The sequence below is a fragment of the Anomalospiza imberbis genome, chromosome 3 (assembly GCF_031753505.1).
Source record: "Anomalospiza imberbis isolate Cuckoo-Finch-1a 21T00152 chromosome 3, ASM3175350v1, whole genome shotgun sequence".
Taxonomy (NCBI): Eukaryota; Metazoa; Chordata; class Aves; order Passeriformes; family Viduidae; genus Anomalospiza; species Anomalospiza imberbis.
This window is the reverse complement of record NC_089683.1, coordinates 45,282,397-45,303,226: the sequence shown is the minus strand read 5'-3', so window position 1 is coordinate 45,303,226 and position 20,830 is coordinate 45,282,397. Positions and strand designations below refer to the sequence as shown.

At 49.4% G+C, this 20,830-nt stretch overlaps 1 protein-coding gene across 1 annotated transcript; it reads right to left on the bottom strand.

Moving 5' to 3' along the window:
- Positions 1 to 670: 670 nt before the first annotated feature.
- NR2E1 (nuclear receptor subfamily 2 group E member 1) lies at positions 671 to 18,942 on the bottom strand. The gene is made up of 9 exons (XM_068184200.1): positions 18,145 to 18,942; positions 13,079 to 13,224; positions 12,279 to 12,366; positions 11,759 to 11,994; positions 10,304 to 10,450; positions 5,422 to 5,518; positions 4,887 to 5,036; positions 4,524 to 4,629; positions 671 to 2,140 (listed from the first exon to the last, which is right to left on the bottom strand). The coding sequence occupies exons 1-9, from the start codon at positions 18,167 to 18,169 to the stop codon at positions 1,978 to 1,980; spliced, it is 1,158 nt and encodes a 385-aa protein (XP_068040301.1). The 5' UTR covers positions 18,170 to 18,942; the 3' UTR covers positions 671 to 1,977.
- Between the last annotated feature and the right edge of the window lie 1,888 nt (positions 18,943 to 20,830).

The following is a 20,830-nucleotide window of genomic DNA, read 5'->3' as shown; positions in this document are numbered from 1 at the left end:
GAAACATGTGAGATTTTTGAGCTTGGAAGTCATCAGAGCTAGGATTTCACTTGTGACCTGTATTCCTTGACACCGCAAACCAGTGAACCATCAGTACACACAGTATATTTCTACCTGTCATTTTAGCATGCATGGTTCTTCAGTTACTCATTGCCATATGAACAATACATTTTCCTCCTACTCTTGCCAAGTTGTTGGGTTGATTGAGAGTTGTTTCCCTCTTTCTTTGGTGTGATTATGCGGTTAGACACCTTAATAAAACCTCAGTCTTTTTAACTGAAAAGCAGTGCTTTTGTACTTGTCACCTTTTGTTAGCTGCACAGTTCACCGATACTAAAAATTGTAATAACATGCAACAGAATGCACGTACTGAGGTAGACCTCTGATGCACTTAGTGTTGTATCCTAGAAAAAGCTACCAGTCACCTTCTTGAGAAAGAAACCTTGCAGCTGGTATTTATTTGAATTACAGAAAATAGCTCCATGTAGGATCTCACAAGGCAGGATCACTCCTTTAATGTTTGTCTAATCTGTTTTTAAAAACCTCTGATGATGGAAACTCCACAGGATCTAGGGCAATCCATTTTAGTAAAGAATACTTCTATTCCCTGATAAGTAGGGGACAGTGAAAGAAGCTGATTAAGGACAATGATTAAAAGAACAGTGGAAAGTAATTTAAATTCAATATATTTTTATTCTTTGTAAATACAATGAGTACAACTTTTTAACTTCACAAATCGGTTAATCCACTTTGTACAGGAAAAGTTTTACTCATTCTATGATAGTTCAAGTGCTGATCTTTCTCAGTGCTAGTTCCTAATAACAAATCAAATTTTGAAAAGTACAGCAGCTATGTTTAAATGTTTTTCTTTTTCTACATTATTCATACAACAAATAAGCAGCTTATAACGTTTTTGTGTGTGAGAGGGTGTAGGCGAACAAGGCTTCAAAATTAGAACCTGGAGTTTTCTAAAAAGGCATTGGAGACTTTTGGAAATTGTTAGCATTGTATCAGTCAACAACCTTTACTTCTTTGAAATAAAATTCCTTCCATTGATTTTTTTATAGTCATTTCTCTGCACATCTCATTGACAAAGAGTTTGGCCACTTTGCCTTTGGTTTCAGCACTGTGCCAACAGGACAGCCAGCAGATCACTGAAGCGGTCATCTCCATTGTATTTGGTTTTGCTGTTTTAGTCTTCCTTTCTTGTGTTGTCTCTTTTCAGGTGTGTGGGTGGGTGTGGGTGTGTGTGGCTGTGTGTTTGAATGTATGTCTGTCCGAGGAAGAAGAAAGAGGGAAGGTCAGGGAGGAAATGTATAAAGCTCTTCTGTCTTTGAGATGTTAACCGAACAAATTGTGGTGACATCTGCGTCAAAGATCACCAGTTCATTTTGTAGGAAGAATGGAGCTGCTGTCATAAGCTACCTTTTAATCAGTTCTGAAGGCCACTTCATGATGCATTATAGCAGAAGCAATGTTTTGGTAACTTGGTCTCAAATGTTGCCTATCATATTAAAAACATTTTCCCAACATAGGCTACTTTTAAAACAATTCTGAAGGCCACCACATCTTGTGTTACAACAGAAGCCAAGTTTGGTCACCCGGTTCCAAATACTGAACAAGCTAAAGTACCTTCTTTCACATTTTGTCTCAGATCTGCCAGTTGAATGAGAGAATTGCAGAGTCTTTGTTAACTATGACTGGCATCTGAATTGCCTCCATCCTGTAGTAACAGGAATAGCAGCCAAATTCCAACCACTTTCACTTTTTCTGCAGAACAAAGCATTCTCTCCATGATCTAAATCACTCTGTTCAGAGCAGCAGAATCATATCTACTGGGGTATTTTTTGTCAATGAGTTTAAGGACTAAACATTCCCAGGCTTATGCTTCCTGTAGATTTTGTTAGTTGAGGCTTATTCTCCATAGATAAAAGTTCTTCTCAAACTGTCCATCCTGATTGTTTACTTTAAGGTAATTTATATGTCACTGGATTTGTACATATCTGAAAGCAGTCTTGTAATTGGTACATTCCCAATGGTCTTTTTGAAAAATACTTCTTCTATTGTAGATGGACTAATTGAACGTAAAGCTGGTAAAAGCAATAGAAGTTTTCCAAAACGACAGGGTTGTGTGGGATACCTAGAGACAGAGAGAAAAAGAATTTTGTTGAAGTTTTAAAGTATTTTTTTCAAAGGAAGGACTTTGTTTTATAGAAAAAGACCAATATTTACTAAATTGCACAGGTGATGCTACCTATGTGTCCCAGTTTGAGACAAATTTGGGAGGAAACCAAATAACCTCAACCTAAGTGTAGTCTGCATGGTCTGGAATGACTCAGAATCTAGTGGGATACTATTGTCACCCCAGGACACTGTGCCAAAACAGTGGGTTTTGTAAAGCCACAGGAAAATTCTCTGTGGCAGTCAGCAGAACATAGGACAAGGTTTCTGAGTTTTGTTTAGCTCCTTTGTTCATTCCCCTAGAGCAATAGGAATGCAAAAACTGGACCTGCTCTGATGTGTCCCTCATACAGCAATGTTCTCAATGCAGTACAGGGAAGAGCTTGACTTGCAGCAACTGCGCTGTCATTTGAAGTTCAGTTTAGAACTAGCTGGATTGTCATGGTAATCACTTTGCCCCCTTTTGGTTAGCAGATATATTGAATACTAATTGACATTTGTAAGGAAAGTTTTTGTTAAAGAAGCTGTGCTCTTCCCCAGGTAATGTGTTCATGTATAGGATGTTTTCCATCCTTTCTCCCAGCTTTTGAAGCCATCACAGCATAGGATGTGCATTTCTAGCTGTGCTTATACTGTCTTTACAACAGTGATTCTCAAACTTCTGCTTACAGTAGTCTCCCTAAAGGGAAGTGTAGGTTGTTTGGAGAAACATGCTGCTTCTCCAAACTGCCCTCTCTTGCATCCTCTTGAGAGTGACTCCACTGGGATCAAAGGGCTGATACTGGAGTGGCATAGGCAGGAGGATGAAACACACAAGGCTGAAAGCCCTCTCACACAGGCTGAAAGCCCTCTCACAATGGAGTCTGAGTGAGAGTCCTGTCAGTGCACTGCACTTTTCCCTTGTAAAAGGATATTGTTTACAACATACACTGGGTAGCACAGTATCTAAATACTTCCAGCAACACAGAAATGCTGTGGAAAAGTTGTTCCCTTGGAAAGGAAGATGTGGCTATGTATGTGTGGCTGACTTCTCTTTCCAACAGGCCCTGTCTCACTTAAGGTCTCCAGGGAACAATCTTCATGGAAAAGGCCTTCCTTAAGAACAGGAAGACACTGCTATGCAGCAGTTACTCTTTTTGCTCTGAAGCAGCCATAACTGGATGGAATTTGCATTTTTACTTCCATCCCCAGTGCAGGCCATTCCCTGTAGACTCATAGAAGTGCTTCAGAGACTGCTACCATCTAATCTCTGGTACTGATAGGACTTCTGCCTGACAGAGCTACTATGACAGCAAATCAAAGTTTCAGAGGGAAAAAAATTGTATAAAAGTTCCTCTTCCACTGCTCCATCTCCAGCTGTTTTAGTCTCATGGACTCCACTGCAACTAAAGGACTTCACTGCAGCACCACAATGGGATTCACAAATTCAAATTCTGGGGTTTTCATTTGTACCTGATCACAAACTCCAGGCAGCATCTTGGAAGAGCCACTTAAGCTCCTTGTGTCCTGATTTCTGTGTCTGCAAAATGGAGGAGGTTATATAGGAACTGGAGATCATGTGTGAAAGGCACTCTTACTGGTCTGAGATGCAATGTTTTGAGCATCACTTTTAATGGTATTTGATTGAATAAAATGTAGAGGAAGGTTAGCCTTCTGAATTGCAAAGTGTTGCACAGCCATTATCACTTCCCAGAGGAAGAGCTCTCCTTTTAACACCTTTCTGTTTGTTTAAAAACACTGATGTGCTGGAGCACACTTGAAGAGGAGCAACAAAGGTGGTTAAGGGTCTAGAGCACAAGTCCTGGTTAAGGCTCTAGAGCAACAGCTAAGGGAGTTGCAGTTGTTTAGTCTGAAGAAAAAGAGGCTTTATCACTCTCTAACTGAAAGGAAATTGTAGTGACATGGGTTTTGGTCCCTGCTCCCAGTCACAGACAATAGGACAAGAGGAAATGGCCTCAAGTTGCACCAATGGAGGTTTAGTTTGGATATTAGGAAAAATTTCTTTCTTGAAAAGGTCTTGAAAAGCATTGGAACAGGCTGCACAGGGAAGTGGTGGAGTCATCATCCCCGAAGGTCTTTAAAACACGTGTAGATGTGGCACTTGGGAACATGATTTAGTGATGGATTTGGCAGCGTTAATGGTTGAACTGGATGATTTTAAGGATCCTTTCCAACATTTTCTGTGGTTCTATTTCAGAAATCCCAGCAGGGTGACAGCCAATGTATACTCTCTGTAGCAGCCTGGTCCCCGTTTCAGTCAGTGCAAATGCCACCTTCCGTGCAATGAGAGCAGGATTTTACCCCTACACCTGCCAGAAGCAATGACAGAAGACACCACTGACCTGGTATGAATGTAGCTGTTCAGGGTGAGCTGGGCTTCGTCTTGAAGGGCTGCTATGGCGGCCGCATTCCGGAAACTCCTCAGTTCAGAACCACTGTGTGTGGGCACTGGAAAGCAGATCAGTTACTAGTTCAGCTTGACTCTTGGGTGGATCAAAACAGTTCAGCTAGTGCCATCAATGGAAATTAAATGTTCCCATTAATTTCCCAGCACTCCACTGTCAGCCCTTTCAGCAATGACTATTGGAATTCAATACCGGGAAACCTGCCGGGTGATTCAAAGCTATGCCTGGTTTAAAACATCACTTTAAAGCAGCAGCCTCATAGTTATCACACCAGACAAGCAAGAGATCCTTTCTGCTTACCAGCTTTAAAAGTGACAATGCATTTGAGACAGGCAAATTCAGTAGCATCTAGCCGAAGTTGTCTGAATCTAGCCACAACCTCCTGTAAGGCCTGTATTTCTGAAATAATTTTATTCAGCTTCTGAGAATCTGTATTGTCACCATTCATGCCTGAAACAGAAACAGATGAAATAAATAATATTAAAGGCATTTGCTTTATTTTATATTGATTTCTGACAAAATCCTCTGTATCAATGTCCTCTCTATTGTCATACTTGTCTATCTGGTTCCATGTAAACTGACTATATTGTATGAAAGTTAATATAAAATCTTCTCTTGGATGATAACAAACACAGTAATTTGCATTTAAATGACAATGCAAGCAGTCATGAATACAACAAAACAACATTATTTGCATTTAAATATAGATTTATAAATGACAGGTATGCTCTATTGTTCAGTACGAATTTGTTATTCTTTACATGTTGTTCTTTTTTCAGTAATGTATTTTTATGGTAATTTTTGTAACAAAGTCATTAAATTGTGCAATTCTTACCAGATACAGCCAGTAGAGTGTTAGCATCAACTGGAATGGCCCATTGTGCTATTCCTAGAACAAACAGTTCTCTCCAAGCATCTTCCAAAAGCATCAGCTGTCATACAATAGATGTACAATATAACATAGTGTATAATTTATAGATTTATAAACAATTTAAATATGTAAATTTCTGTTATTTTAAAAACTACTTTAAATGCCTGTCATGGTATTTCCCCCACAGCATTCATTAGCTCTTCTCTTAGCCTTTTGAGAAGGTGTCTAGAAATAAGTCTATGCATTGTAGAAAAACACTGAGGGTTGGCTCACTGTGCACCGTGTTGTGGACCAAAAGGGAAGAGAAAGAGAGAACTCTTTTCCTGGAGTATTTGCTCATAACATGACCACACCTGCTTTCTCAGCATGGTATAGGTCCTCTTCTCCTCCCCCTCAACACTTATACAGCTGTTCTAGGGCAGGTCTTTGCTCTTGCTTTCTGGAGATTACACTCCTTTCCCTCAGGAAGGCAGAATTTTGTGAAGAAAAGCCTGGATAACATCCTGTATCAGTGTAGGGAGCAGTGCTTTAGAGCACACATCCATCTTACAACTCCTTCCTTACTAAGCCAGTCTCTGTAGCTGTCAAGCACAGCATCTGAACACACAAACAGTTCCTCAGTGTCACTTGGTTTTCTGCTTTTTTGCTTAAAATCGCTCAGAAATTCCAGGCACTAAGAGTTTTTTCCTTTCAGAGATGTGAATATGCAGGCACCTACACTGACAGCATTGCTAGTTCTCTGCAGTTTTTGCACATTGCGTGTCTGTATGGAGGATGTGTTTTTCTCTGTTTTCTCTGAGGCAATGCTTGTGATTTCCCTGAAGAGGCAGTGGTGCATCTGAAGAGGAGACAAGACTTCTGGAAATGCAGGCTGGCAAAGCCAGAACAGACATGTTTAGTCTTGAGGGCATCTATGGATTGTTAGCTTAGACCAACTCTTAAGAGAGGTTTGGAGGACCTCTGGTTCAGCTGAAGTGCATGGCCAAAAGGCACATGGTGGTAGGTACATGTTGCTGAGACCTTGTGTCACCAAATAGGATGGGAGAGATTTGAAAGGGTGAGAACTGTAGTGGGCTCAGAAGATACCTTCCAGCAGCTCCATGCACTGAAAGCAGATTGCCCAAAACTCAAGCAGAAAAAATATGAAGCCACCAAACCAAAATCCCAAAACCTTCAATCATTGATGTTGCTATGGTCCCTGAAACTATCAGCAGCTTAGCTTCTTAGGAAAAGAGGAAGGAGGGTATTTTAAGTATGTAAAGAGTCTGTAAAGAAGAACAAAGTAAAAAAAGATGCTGTACCAAATTAATGATGATATCCTTGGAATCAGATATGTGAACATAGTAGGTGATACAGAAAGCATCAGTAAAAGCAAATCCTTCATCTGTGTGCAAACTCCTAACAATATTGCTGTTCAAGAGAGTATTACTTGTTGCCAGCCACTAGGACACCAGGCAATGGGCAGAAACTGCACAGGAAATTCTACCTTAATATGAGGAAAAACTTCTTTCCTGTGCACCAAGCCCTGGAACAGGTTACCCAAAGTGGTCATAGAGTCTCTCTCACCAGAGATATTTAAGAACAGCCTGGACACAGTCCTGTGCCATGTGCTCTGCGATGAGCCTGCTTGAGCAGGGAGGTTGGATCAGATTTGATCCCTTCCAACCTGACGCCTCCTGTGATTCCATGATTCCATGGAATGGTATTGGATGGTATTAAACCATCCTGTTCCAATCTGAATTCTCAGAGTCTCTGCTCTCAACTTGTCATTGCAGGGTTAAGTCTATTTTATGCCTTTTTGCCCTGTGTACTTTGCAGAACTTTTCCATAACCTAAGGGAATTGTGACAGGAAGGTACTCGTGTCTCTGCATACAGTTGCTGTTTGAAACACTTACATTGGATTTTACAGGACCAAAAACTGCCCAGGTTATTGCCTGAAATGGAGACAGGGAGGGGTGCTGTGTCTAGAGTGTGTTGCCTATCTCAGCTTTCTTCTGAGTGCAGATGAATCTACTCTAAAGTTTCCTAACCACTGCAGCCTGCAAACGCAGTCCCTCCTCTGGGTAATCCCACCTGATGGATGTGCAGGTGTCTGTATGACATAGGAAATGATTCGCCAGCCTTTCATTTGCTTTTGTCATTTGCTTTCATTTGCTTTCATATGCTTTTTTTTTTTTTTTTTTTTTTTTTTTTTTTTTTTTTTGTCATTCATTCATGCAGATACAATGGTAATGAATGGTGGGTCCTGGAAGATATCAATTTCATATTTTCTTTCCCACTAAAGTCAGAAGACTTTAGAAATAAGAGATTATTCCAATAGCTAAGGCTTTCTTCATACCTATGCATAAGTCTGTAAAACCACCAATTAAAATAATTCATGCTGAAGTCATACTCAGCCCTCCTTCTTCAAAGAAACAACAAATACCAGCCTTTCTGAACAACTGGTTTTGCTTCTTAATCAACCCCATCCTTGGTGTGACCTTTTGTTGAGGACTTGAATTGGGCCAACCTGTCTCACAGATAATGTGGGCAGGTGTGCAGGCCAGCAGCACTAGAAGCATGACATTTTTTGTTGGGTGGTTTCCGGTTCAAGATGGACTTATCTGTATGAATCTGGGGAAGGGACACAGCCTCTGTTTTACCAGAGGTAAGCAATGCAGCAATGCTTAGATTTGTGTTTTATCAGCAAATTGGTTTCTATTTATTTCCCTGCCTTCAAGATAAAACTGCCCCAGAGTCCTGAAATTACAGTGCACTTGCCTTTTTATAAGAGCACCAAAAAAAAAGCAGATTTCAGGAAAATATTTTAGTCTCTCCTCAGCCAGATGTCAGGGATACCAAAAGAGAAATGCAGACATTTACAGCTGGGCCATTGTCAAATTAAATAAAGCAATAGCAATGTTATAAAAATAAACTGTATGATTATTCATGAAATAAGGTGATTAAAATCAGAATTATTTCTTCTCCAGCTCTCCTAAGTATTACAGAGGAATCATGCAGAAAGAGGCCCAAAACAAAGCTTTTGAGCTGAGCAGCTCTGAGTTTTGAGGAAGCTGACTTGCAATGGGCTACAGCAAGTGAGAGTGATGTAAAGGAAAGGCTGGGTTTTTAATGTTATTCACTAAGATTAGTCCCTGCTATGAAAGTGAAAGAGGTAGTGGGTTATTTAATGGGAGCACTGTGGTGCCTGTGGTAGATAAGCAGGCTGTGCTGTTTGAGGCGTGCTTGGTCACATGCCATGGAGATCTCTCCTGCTTCCAGATCCTGCTATCTCATCCTCTGCACACTAACAGAGATGATGGTGTGGGAAATGCCTCCCTATTATGCCAGATAAAGCCTTTGCCTAGGGAGCCTCCTGTGGACATCACCAAGTCTCCTCCTGTGTGCTGGGGCTGCTGCTGGAGCAGCGCACCTGCTTCTTCTCCCTGACACTTGAGCCTGTTTCTTTGGTTGCTCACTGTGACAGACCCAGTGCTCCACAGGATTAGTGGCAGCAGAAGACACGATTAGAGAGCAGAGGGATGCCACACTGGAACTGTTGTCTTCCTACTGGCACGTGTGACCTTCCAGGCCCCATCTCATCTCTCCCCCTCATCCTCACTGCGTAGCAGGACTGCAGGTGAGCTGAGCAGCATTCCTCTTTGACTAATTTCACAACAAGGATTTCAAGACACGGGTTTGGTGCTAGAAAATGAGCATTTTTATATAGCTTAGCTTTATAACACATTGTGACCATCATTATTTACCTTTAGATTGAAAACATTATTGGTTTCCTAGGAAGCTCTTTTCTTGTAGTTCAAAATACATATTTGCATATCAACTGCAACACTTGTAACATGCCTCTGGGGAGAGGAACTAGTTCCTCTGATGACTGCTATGTAACATCTATGGCACAGTTTTTCTAGTTACCATTTTGGTAAATTAGCTCAATCATATCCAAGTAATAGATGTCTTTTATGATTGGAGCTTTGTGTAGATTTCCACCCTTCTATTTTACAATTATCTGATTACTTTTTTAAAAATTGGTGCATTATACAAAACACACTGAGTCCTCATCAAGAATCAAGTCATTAAGAAATTGTTTCAGCTTGTATGGTTCACCTATGATTTACTTGAGGCAAAGGGAAATTATCATAGAGGAAAACAAAACATATTAGGGAATATTTTAATGAATGGCAAAAAATATTGCGGGTTGGCCAAATACTGTTTCCACCATATTGATGCAATTGTAAGCCAAGGTGAATAAGGAAAAAAATGTTGTCTGTGTAAACAGTTGAGAGACGAGGAGAGGAGAAGAAGAGGAGGAGCAGGAGGATGAGGAGGGGAGGGGGAGGAGGAAGAGGAAGAACTGGTAGAGGAGGAGGAAGAGGAGGAGGAGGAGGAGGAGGAGAATTGGCCTTCAGAAACAACCTCAGTCATATCCTGAGACCATAAACTTAACTAAGCATTTCCCATCCCTAAATAGCAAAATAAGATGCTATTCCCCATTTTATGGAAGGAAAAGTCCTACAAGTAGAGAAGCAGTTTGTGCATACTAAGTTTCGTCTGCAGCCTGGTGATTTCTCCTCTAGCACTTGTCCTTCCATAATATTAGTTTTATGTTAGATTCCTTTTTCCTGGCTTGATTTTTCACTTGCTTCATCATGTAAAAGTTGGAGGAAAGCAGTTTCTAAATCAGTGCTTGGTTTTCAGGGACAGACTGAAATGCTGCACTGAACTTCAGAGCTGCTGAAGTCCATTACAGATTTCAAGGTCTAGGGCTGGAAGTCCAGGACCCAATGTGAAGTCTGAACCTTCTTTAACAGGCAGGCCAGGCCAATACCACTCCCACTGCCACTGCCTTACCTGGTCTTGTAAGGACAAGGTGGAGAAGGCTGGCACACTTTTGGCCCACTTGATGCTCATGAACAGAAGTCTGGCTGCTGACTCGCAGACGGATTCAGTGGCCACTTCGTAGAGATACATAGGGGTACCGTTGACTTCATGTGGATACTAATGGCAAAGAGAAAATAAAGCCATTTCATACAGTGTCACCAAGGCAGCCGGGTCTTCCTCTGCCCTACATTCAGTGCTCCTGCTCATGTCCAATACAGAGTGTGCACTCTCGTGTTCTGCAAGCAGAGGGCATTGCTTGCAGTGGGCTCACTCCAAACTGCTCCTTGCTGCTTATCCATGTGGATGAGCTGTCCTAAAGAAACTCTTCAGAGCAGGAGGTTGAAAGGAGAATGAAACAGTTGCATCAGGGGGAAAAAGTGTACCAAAGTTATGAGTCATGCTTTACTCTGTTACACAATAGGACACCTCTGATAACAGAGTTAGAATAAAAAATTGATTAACAACATGTAGTTTATAACCTTGCTTCAGAAGCTGATTTAGCATCCCAGCCCTGCTCAGCAAAGCAGTAAATATTCATTTAGCCTAAACCTTCATCTTGCTCCCTAACTGCAACAGGTTAGCCGGTAAGTGGATGCACAGAGCTAAGCATAACTATCTAGAGGCTGTGTAAGGTTTGAATGGAGTTGTGTTTTCAAGTGTGTGCTACATTTTCTTGCCAAATAATTTCTGATTCAACATTTTTCAAAATGACCATGTAAAACTATATTTTGTGACTATGTTTATGATGGGTTCTGCCAAGCTACATACCAACTCTGAAAATGCAGAACTATTTAAGCAGTTTCTTTTGTGATTTCCTAGATGCCATGAAGACACAAAATGCCATTGCAAATGGGCTAATGAAAAACATCACCTTTCAGCTAATTCCTGTGCAGTTGAGGCCACAGCAGTGCTTCCACTGGGCTGCTTAGGAAATGTCACAACCAAGAAGTGCAGAGAGCCAGCTTAGCCAAGTTTGAGTTTTGTGTCTGTGGGGACAAGCTGCAGGCTTTGGTCAGTACACAAAGTACTTTCTGAACTACACCACCATGGAGATTGGCATTTCTCTGAAGAAAACTCATTCACACAGGGATTGCATTCCTTGTGAAACAAGGTTTAAAACTGACTTGTGGATGTGCTCCAGGCAAGAGGAGCATTTCTGCATCCATGAAGTTATAAGAATGCATGAGACAGGGTTTGTATGGAGCCCGTTATCAGTTGGTCCTGCTGCATACCCCTTCTCCAGATGTTGCACCTCATAGCCTCACAGCTTTTAGGGGTGTAACAAAAGTCCCCACCACAACGCACAAAGCTTCAAGCTTTGCTGTTTGCCTTGCTATCTACCCCAGAGGCAAGAAAGAGCCGACAGGTTGCAGGCACCTCGGCAGTAAGGTCTGCAGCCTGCCGGGGACCAGGGCAGTGGCTGACCTTTGGGGTGGGCTGGGCCAGGCCCACCAGAGCCTGTCTCTCAGGGGTGCCAGTGACAGCGGCCAGCTCCAGGCCATGGGGCTCCAGCTGGGAGACGGCGGTGAAGAAGGCAGGTGCCGGCAGGGCGGCAGCGGGGAAGTGCGGGGCTCCGCCGCTCTCCTCCTTGTGCCCGCGGAAGTAGAGGGCCACCTGCTTCCGTATCGTCGACGTCCGGGGGCCCCGCTCGTGCTGCACCGCTGTGGGGCATCAGAGAGAGGCCAGGGAGTCACCGCGGGGATCCGCACTGGCTGTCCCGCATGCTCGACCGGGCTTCCCTCCCTCCCTGCAATTTTCTGAGGCCAGCCCTGTGCCCCCCTGCCCGCAGGGTGTCTGGGGAGAAGTGTCTGAGGGCTGCCGCAGGATGGGAAGGTCATTCGTGGCCGGGCCAAGGAGACACCGGAGTGGCACGGCGCTCCTCAGTTCAGAGCAGCTCCCTCCTGCTGCCCCGCCACCCCAGCCCCGGGAGAGGGGGAGCAGGTACCATCTTTGTTCATGTTGACCTCCAAGCACTTCTTCAGCCGGCAGGCTCGGCACTGGTTCCTGTGCGTCTTGTCCACGGGGCAACCTCCCTGCAACACAGCCAGCCGTCGGGCCGGGGGCAGCAGCGCGCCCACCCCGCCGGCCCCCGGCGCCGGCCCGCGGCAGCGGGTGGCGCGGAGGGGCCGCCCCTGCGTGCGCCGTGCCGGGCCGCGCCAGGTGCTCGGCCTCGGGACAGGGCGGGCCGGGCGGGGCGGGCCGGGCCGCCTTCAGCACCCGAGACAGCGACGGCGGTGCCGCCCCCTCGGGGCGCCCCGCTGCCCCGCGCATCCCTCCGCCATCCCAGCCTCGCATCCCCGCGGGGACGCTCCGGGAATGGGAAGGAGACCGGCCGGAGCAGAAGGGGGAAAGCGGGGCTGCCGCCGCCTGGGCGTGGGCACGACACGCGGGCGTGTAAACCCGTGGTTGTCCAACGCCTGGCTGTGCTGAGGCTTACCGGGAGGCTGCCCCTCTCTGTCCTCCCATACCCAGGCGGTGTGCTGGCTGTGCCCTCCCCCTGCCCTCATTCCTCCTTCTCCCTGCGCATCTCCCCCATCCTCTCCGGTGGGCTGGGGCGGGGGGACGTGCTGGGGGAGGCGGGCTGGGGCACCCAGCGCCCGGCCTCGGCCCGGGACCCCCTGGCAAGGGATGGTGAGGCTGCGTGGCTGCTGCATCTTGCTGCGGGTGTCTCTCTGTTGGTGGGGCCCCTGGGGAAATGCAGGGTAGGGGGTGCAGGCGGTGAGGGGGCTAGGCTGCGGCTGGTACCTGATTTCCTGATTTGCAAACATAGGTCCTATTCCTCCTGATGCTCCGCTTGAAAAATCCCGAGCACCCATCGCAGGCGTAAACCCCATAGTGCTTTCCGGAGCTGCGGTCCCCACACACTTTGCAAGGGATGTCTAAAATGCGACCTGAAAGCAGAGACGAGAAAGAGGGAGAGAGAGAGCTCTCAGCAATCTGACCTCCGGAGGGATTAGCCCCAGAGCCGCAGTACAAGCAAATAATGAAGTGATTTTATAGCCAACTTTCTTTTCCTTGAGCAAGTGTCAGTTTTCTACAATGAGCATTATTCATGCCCCGCTACGTTTATTTGGATCTTCTATAATCGCCAAGACCCATTTTGGAAGGGAAGATTACAGCAGCAGGAGCAGCAGTCTTGCCTGCGAGAAGTGAGGATGAGGGGGGAGGGGAGGGAATTCGGGGGGTTTGGTGAGGGGGCTGTGTGTTTCTCTGGCTTTCTGGCGCTCGGCATACAGGACGGCACTTTCCCCGGGCAGGAGAGCAGTCAGGAGACCGATGCACAGAATAAACCAAAACAAAATAAAATGACCGGGAAGCCAAGCAACCTCCTCTCCCCGCTAGCAACCCTGGCGAAAGGGGGCTGATTTCCACGGCAGAGAAAGCATGCCATTTTCTTCACCCCAAAACCTGCAGCAAAACTTTCCGTCTCTGTTTTGTGCGCGGAGGAATCAGCGGACCTGTGAGCCTGGCGGACAGGCAGTGTCCCTCCGTCCCGCTCCGCCTCGCCCGCAGCCCCCGCTCCGCCGGGCGCTGCTTTCGCACCGGCTTTGACTAGAATTGCAAATGCTCTCAGGGACATGTAAAATCTTGTACAGAGACGACTGCAGCCCGGTTTAAGAAACCCGCCAAAACCCCGCTTGGCTTCTGCCTTTTCTCCGTTTTTTTCCTTCTTTCTTCTGATGTTTCTTTTTCTTTTTCTTTTTCTTTTTCTTTTTCTTTTTCTTTTTCTTTTTCTTTTTCTTTTTCTAATTTCTTTTCGTTTTCACGTTTCTTTTCCTTTTCCTTGCTCTCTTTTTCTTTTAATTTTTTATTTTCTTTTTATTTCATTTTTCTTTTCCTTGTTTTCTTGTTCTGATTCTCTTCCTTTTCCTTGTTTTCTTTTTCTTACTCTCTTCCTTTTCCTTATTTACTTTTTTCTTTAATATTTTTCTTTTTCTTATTCTCTTCCTTTTCCTTGTTCTTCTCTTCTCTTCTCTTCTCTTCTCTTCTCTTCTCTTCTCTTCTCTTCTCTTCTCTTCTCTCTTTTCTCTTTTCTCTTTTCTCTTTCCTCTCCTTTTTCCCTCTGCCTCAAACAGCCTTCTTCCTTCATTCTAGAACTTAAGTTAGAAATTCAGTCCCTCTCACCAAACCTTGGTCTCCAAACGCTAATGGAGGGCTCTCGGGGCCGCTATATTTATTTGGAAGTAGTTCAGGGACAGCCCCGGCTACGTGTGGGTGAGGACGGAGAAGGAAAAGCGGCAGCGTGCGGAGCAGTGCCGGGGGGCGGGAGGGGGGCAATGGAAACAGGCCGCAGGGGCTCCTCTTGCTCCCTAGAGAATTTAGGAGTCCGAGATACTTTCAGACATGTCTGCACTAAGGTTCTAAGACAATGCCTGCTGGCAGACAATAGGGACATTAGATAAAGTGTTAACTTAATGATTTTGCCCATTGAAACTCGTTTGACTGCCTCCAATGAGCACAAGCTGCCAGCTTCTCCCCTAAATGAAACCCGACAGCTGCTATACACAACACGGCGAGAGGGACGGGGATTAGGTTAGGGACTGCGAGAGGGAGGGGTGGCGGAGGGAGGGAAGGTGGGAGGGGGGGAGAGAGGTTAAAGAATAGAAAACTTTTGCGCAATTAATAAGGAGCGCAGCTGAAGGATGCCCCCCCGCACACCACCGCCTGCGAGCAAACCGCGCCTTTGGAGCTGCAGGTAGGCGCCCGTGAGGAGGGCTGAGGCCAAGGCACGGTTTCTGGGAGTGTGTAATTACAAGCCCTCCTTGCCACCTGCCTATTGGGGCACCAGTGACCCGTCAAAAAGTGTAGCATGGGAATTCGGATATCGCACAATGCAAACGGGGGAAAGCGCCCGACTTCCCTCTCCAGTCCTTAGCATCCACGGGGAGAGAGGGGATCCACACGCACGCACACAAAGGAGGAGGAGGAGGGGCAGGCTGGGGGTGGGGGGAGAGACACTGAAGCGGTACGTGCGGCGGTGGTGCATCCCGGTGTCGAGCCCGGCACTGCTGCGCTGCCCCCGCGCACCCCGTCCCACCGCCGCTCCCCTTCCCGCGGCAGCGGGCCCCGGCCTCGGTCGCGCACCCGGGCCCGCCGTGTGACCGCCAGCCCCGCGGGGAACCGGGCAGCCACAGCGTCCCGCTTCCCCGGCCGGCCTGCGGTGTGGGGCGGCCGGCTCCTCTGCCGGCGCTAAAGTCGGCCAGTGGAGACGGAAGAAACTTGTGCTAGTTTTCTCCACACAGATTTTAAGTTTTGGAGCCGCTTTGAAAAAAAAAAAAATCCTATGCACTATGCATGTACATATCCACACCATGTATATAAACATACGGCCCATATATTCCTAACACGTCCCCGTATTCCTGCCAGAAATCGCGAGCACCTGGAGCACCTCACTAAACCCATACAACCACTTTTCCAGCGGCCGAAGCAGCGTGGCCGGTCTGCTCAACTCCGTGGCCCCCGGCGAGGCGGTGGACGGGGAGGGGGGCACGGCGGAGGGAGCGGCTGGAGCCCCCCGCGTCGCGCGTTTGCGGGGCCGCCCCGTCCCGCCGCCCGCCCGGCCGCGCTCTGCCCACCCCCTCCACCCCTCCAGACCCCCAGCCCTGCCCCGCGGGGGCTGTTATGAGAAAACTTTCTTGCAGGGCAAAATATGAAATAAATAGACGGGTAAGAGGCAGGGCGGGGGGTGGGAAGGAAAAAAATGTAAGCTTGACACGGGGTCATGCGATAACTGATTAACTCTGTTTAAAAGCGCTCCGGTTCCCCGAGGTACCGCTTCGTCTCAGAAGTTTTAGCGCTAAGAAAATGGGATTTCTGTTCAGCAGGGAAACCGTTTTGAACATCCCACGACAGGGGGTCCTTGGGGGCTTTTTTTGTGTGTCATAATTGCTTAAAGGATATATGGCAGCCCCGATTACTGTAATTACCATCAGAGGCTGTTGAAAGAAGTTAGTCTGGGCTCGGGGGACGGCGGGATGGGGTCTTGTTACCACCCAGGCAGACATCGCAGCTGACATCGCCGGGCGCCCACCGGCGGGCAGAAAAGCCCCCTCGCCCGGGAGCTCCTCAGGACCCCCGGGACGAGCGCCCAGGCCCTGGGACAGCTGGTCGGGCTTTTGCACGAGCTGCCGAGGCCGGCTGGGCTCGGGCCCGGGCGCTGGGGAGACCCAGCGTGTCCCCATCCAAGTGGGGTTTGGCTGAGTCGGGCCTCGGGGTCCCTTTCGGGAGGTCCCCAGGGGTCAAGGGGTCATCAGTGAAAGCGGCGGCGGCGGCCGGGGGGTCGCTCAGCGCCGTGGGGCCGGAGGAGCGGTCCAGCCTGGCGGGTTTTCACCTCCGCAAAATGTCTCCGGCAGAAGCTCCGCCGCCCTTTGGGGACAAGACTCCCCGGTGCTTCCTGCCCCTTCCTCATCACTCAGACACCTGCCAGGAGCCCCGATAACGTCCCGGCGCGGCTGCCTACGGGCCCGATCCCGCTCCGGCCGCCTCGCACGACCCGGGCAGCCTGGGCAACGCAGTCGGCCGAAGCAGCCCCGGCCGCCGCAGGTTTTTTAGTCCCCGTCCCCTTCCCCGGTTAGTACCTCGACTGCAATTTTATTTCCTTCCTCGCGGGGCTGGGGCAAAAAGATGCCGCGCTCAGCTCCGCGGAGGAAGAGGACAAACCAGAGACGCCGAAGCGGCGGCAGCTCGGCCGCAGCGCCGGGGGCTCCGCGCCTCCGCCTCCTCCACGCGCGCCCTCCGCGCCGCGGCCCCCGACTGCCCCCCGGCCCCGCCGCCGCGCCCCCTCCCTCCTTCCCGGTTTCCCGGCCCCCGCGGACAAAGGGCGGACTCGGGTCAAAATAATGGAGGGCAGCGGCGAGGAGAAGGCCGCGGGTCTGGCGGGGGGCGGCCGGTGGCAGGTACCGCGGCGGGAGGGAGATTTGCCTCCCTTGGCCGCCACTCCGCAACCCCGGGAGCCTGCCGGAGCGCAGAGGAAATAGCTGTCCGATCCATCACTTGTCAGACATTAAATTGGATTGGGTATTTTTTCCCCCTTTGTTACTGACTCCATCCATATTACAAACTCCGAAAGTCCCATTGGGATTATACGAATTGAGCCATTCTGTAAGAGCGGTTAGTCATGCTTTAAATTCCCCAGTTATGAGGTGCATGGATTTAGGATTAAGGGAAATGTGACTTTTAAGTTGTTTCTGCTTTCCTCGTTGCAGGATTATTTGTTGTAACTGGAAATGGTGTGCAAAGTACTGATTTAAATCCTCCTTCGACTGAGTTGCTTACGCGATTCCGTGTAATTGAGTGACCGGAGTTTCAAACTCTTAAAAATAAATCATTATGTCGCAGAAGACTGCATAAAGTCCGTGAGAAAACCAGCACGTTTGAACGGCGAAATGCCTTTTAAACCCAAACCTTCCCCCCGTCACCTCTGCGCCGGAGACCCGCACGTAACCGGCCGCGTCCCGGCGGGACCAGCCCCCTCCCCGCCGTCGGTGGAGTCGCCTTCCCGGGTGCTCGCTGCCCACGGGCTTCTGCCCCGGTTCCTAGCCCGGAAAGCCGGGGCACGCATCTGGAAAACGGCTTTTTGTAAGCCTCAGGCCCAAACTCCATCGGGGCAACCCCGAGCCTATATATTCGTTGCCACTCCGGTTGGAAATATACACTTCTTTTTCAATTGGGCGCGGGGTGTGGGGGGGTGCAAACCCAAGCCACAACCCCCCCTCCCCTTCCTCTCCCTCCCCTCCACCTCCCGCCCCCCAGGCCAGGCTGCAGCCGGCCTCGGAAAGGCTGCTCGAAGCCTCCACCGCGTTATTACCCACTTGTTGATCCCGCCGGCTTGCTCATGCTCGAAGCCCCCGTGAGTCGCTAAACTCGGGGCGAAGTGTCGGCGCCGGGGCGAGGCGGTGCGGCCCCCCCGGGGGCCCCCCTGCTCCGCGGGGCAGGTGCCTCCCTTGAGTGCTCACTGCTGGCTCCGCCGCGGGGGCCGGCACATCCTCGCCGCAGCCCCGCTCCCCCAGCGATGTCCTCCCGAGGGAAGGGGACACGCTGCGGGGACGCGGAAAGGGGGTGGGGGGAAGAAAAGTGGAGCAAAAGAAAAAAAAAAAAAAAGGAAAAAGAAAAAAACCCAACGAAGTGACCCAAAGTCGGCGGCCGCTGGCTAGCCCTCTGCGAGTAGATGCTCTCGGGACCCTGGGAGGGTGCTGGGGGTGCGACTGTGCTCGCCACCGCGCTCCTGGAAGGCAAGCGAGAGCCACAGCAGCCAGGACAACAATGAGGCGAAGGAGAAGGTAGGATAGGGAGCGGGGCTCTGCGCCGAGCGCCTCGGTGCAGCAAGCAGGGAGATCAGAGCCTGGAAAAATAATGGAAGGGGGGAAAAGGCGTCAGAGGAGGCAGTCTCTGCCTCTCAGAAACTGAATGGTATAAAAAGGGAAAGGTTTCCAGAAGTTCATTACACTGGCTGACTTCGCGCTTTGAGCTCCAGGCTTCGGCCCCTATAATATCAGCAGAGAGGCTGTGACAGGCAGCGGCGGGGAGGGGAGAGGGACGCCCCTTGCCCACTGAGCTTCCCTCGCTTTCCCCCCAACTCCTGCCGCCGCGTGACGTCACCCCGCGCTGGCGAGGGGAGGGGGCAGGGAGGGGGTTAAATGCTAATGATATTAATGAACCCCCGAGCGGCTTCCACACAAAATGCAGCGGCTGCCGAGACGATTCTGCCTCTTCACTCGCCTTGTGCCCTCGCTGTCATAAAAAGCGACAACTCCTCACAACCCCCCCGCAAAAAAAAAAAAAAAAAACCAAAAAAACAAAAACAACAACAAAAACACAACAGGAGACAAAAAGAAAGCAGAAAGAACGGATCAAGATCCAGTTTCCTTTTGCATTTTCCCGTGCTGAGATGGAGCCCGCCTGCGGTTCGCCCCTGCCCTTGCCCTTGCCCCGGCCCGGGCAGCGGCTGTGCTGGCAGCCGGCGGGGTTGGGCGGGGAGCGGTCGGGGCTGTGAGCCGGGCCGGGCTGAGCCGAGCCGAGCCTCCAGCCTCCCCGCCGGGCAGCCGGACCGCCGTCCTGCCGCGGAAGCCGGAGGCTGGCCGGGGAGGAGCAGGGCCGGCCGGCTCCTGAAGGCGCACGGCGGGTCTGCTCTCGCTCCCCGGCGCCGGGACTTGTTGCACGGCGGCCGTGCGAGGAGCCCGCCCTTGCCCGATGGAGTTACTCCGACCCCCGGGCACCGCCGCCCTCGCTGCCCCTCAGCAGCTCGCCACCCCCGAGCGTCCCAGGAGCGCTGCCAGAGCCGCGGTGCAGCGGGGCGGCCAGGGGACAGAGGTGGGACCCTTTCTCAAGTCCGGTTTCACCGGGAGGCTGCCGAGCTCTCCCACTCCTGTTGGGAACTGAGAGGTGAGACAGCTAGAGCAGCCGAAGGATGGTGAGAGGTGCGCATCTGAGGAGGAAGGGAAGACTGTCTCTCCTGCCGATGCATGCTGGGGCGGGCAACGACACCAGAGAGCAGGGGCGGCAGGTGCTGTCCCTCCGTCCCTTCTTTCTCATCCCTGTCACTCGTGTCAGGTGTTGATGCTCCACAACTGGCTTGTTGCTTGTGATCCTGGAGGAATGTGGTGTTCAGCCCAGTCTCAAACACAATGTCCCCGTCCTCCTGCACTTCATGCTTCATCCTTTCATCTTTCTATCTCAGGTTATGGGTGATTCCTCTTGTGCTGATACTGTAAGTGTGTTGCAGGGCTGCATGACTCTGGGTAGTGCTGTAATCCCAGTGACTTTCTGCTCTTTGCTCCCCACAAGACCAGTGTGTCCACAACACAGAAGGAAGCCTTGAACCAGGACAAGCCTGGTCCTGCCTAACACTGTGGGACATGGTCCAGAGGACTGGGAAGTTGCTCAGGGAGATCTCAAAAAGCAAAGAAACTGGTGGATCAGGGAATGCAGACAAATTCAATCCAAATCTGCTTCCAGGGAGGCAGGGAAAAGTTCACCTCCTCGAGCAATGTGAAAAGCAACAGGGAAGGAGATGCTGCATTAGCAAGGTCTGAAGGCCAAAAGAAAGAGGATTAAATGGCAGCAGGGCCCAAATCTGGCCCCAGGCATCCCCTGCTCTAGAGAGGCAGATCTCTGGCCTTATAGCAGCTACAGTTGTTTGTGTTGTAAACTTAAAGCCACCTCAAAAACACTGCAAAGGCTGATCAGACCATGTCCACGGGTTTCAGCTGCACCTGAAAGAGGCTGCTCTGAATGCAGACAGGACTTTCCCTCCCATGTGCAGCATCAGACTCTGCCAAGAGAAAAAAAAGAAGAGCTCAAACATCTCACGTCTCCACCCAAAACTCCACTAACATAACCCAGACACCCAAAGCTGGCTCTGCCTGTGGGCTGGGGCTGCAGTTGCTGTGGAGAAAGCAAACCATCAGCCCTTCCCTGTTCCCTGGGCTGTGCCTGGCATTACTTTGTAAACCTGTACCGGCTGAGGTTTGTCCTTTGTCTCTTCAGAGCCTTTCCTGT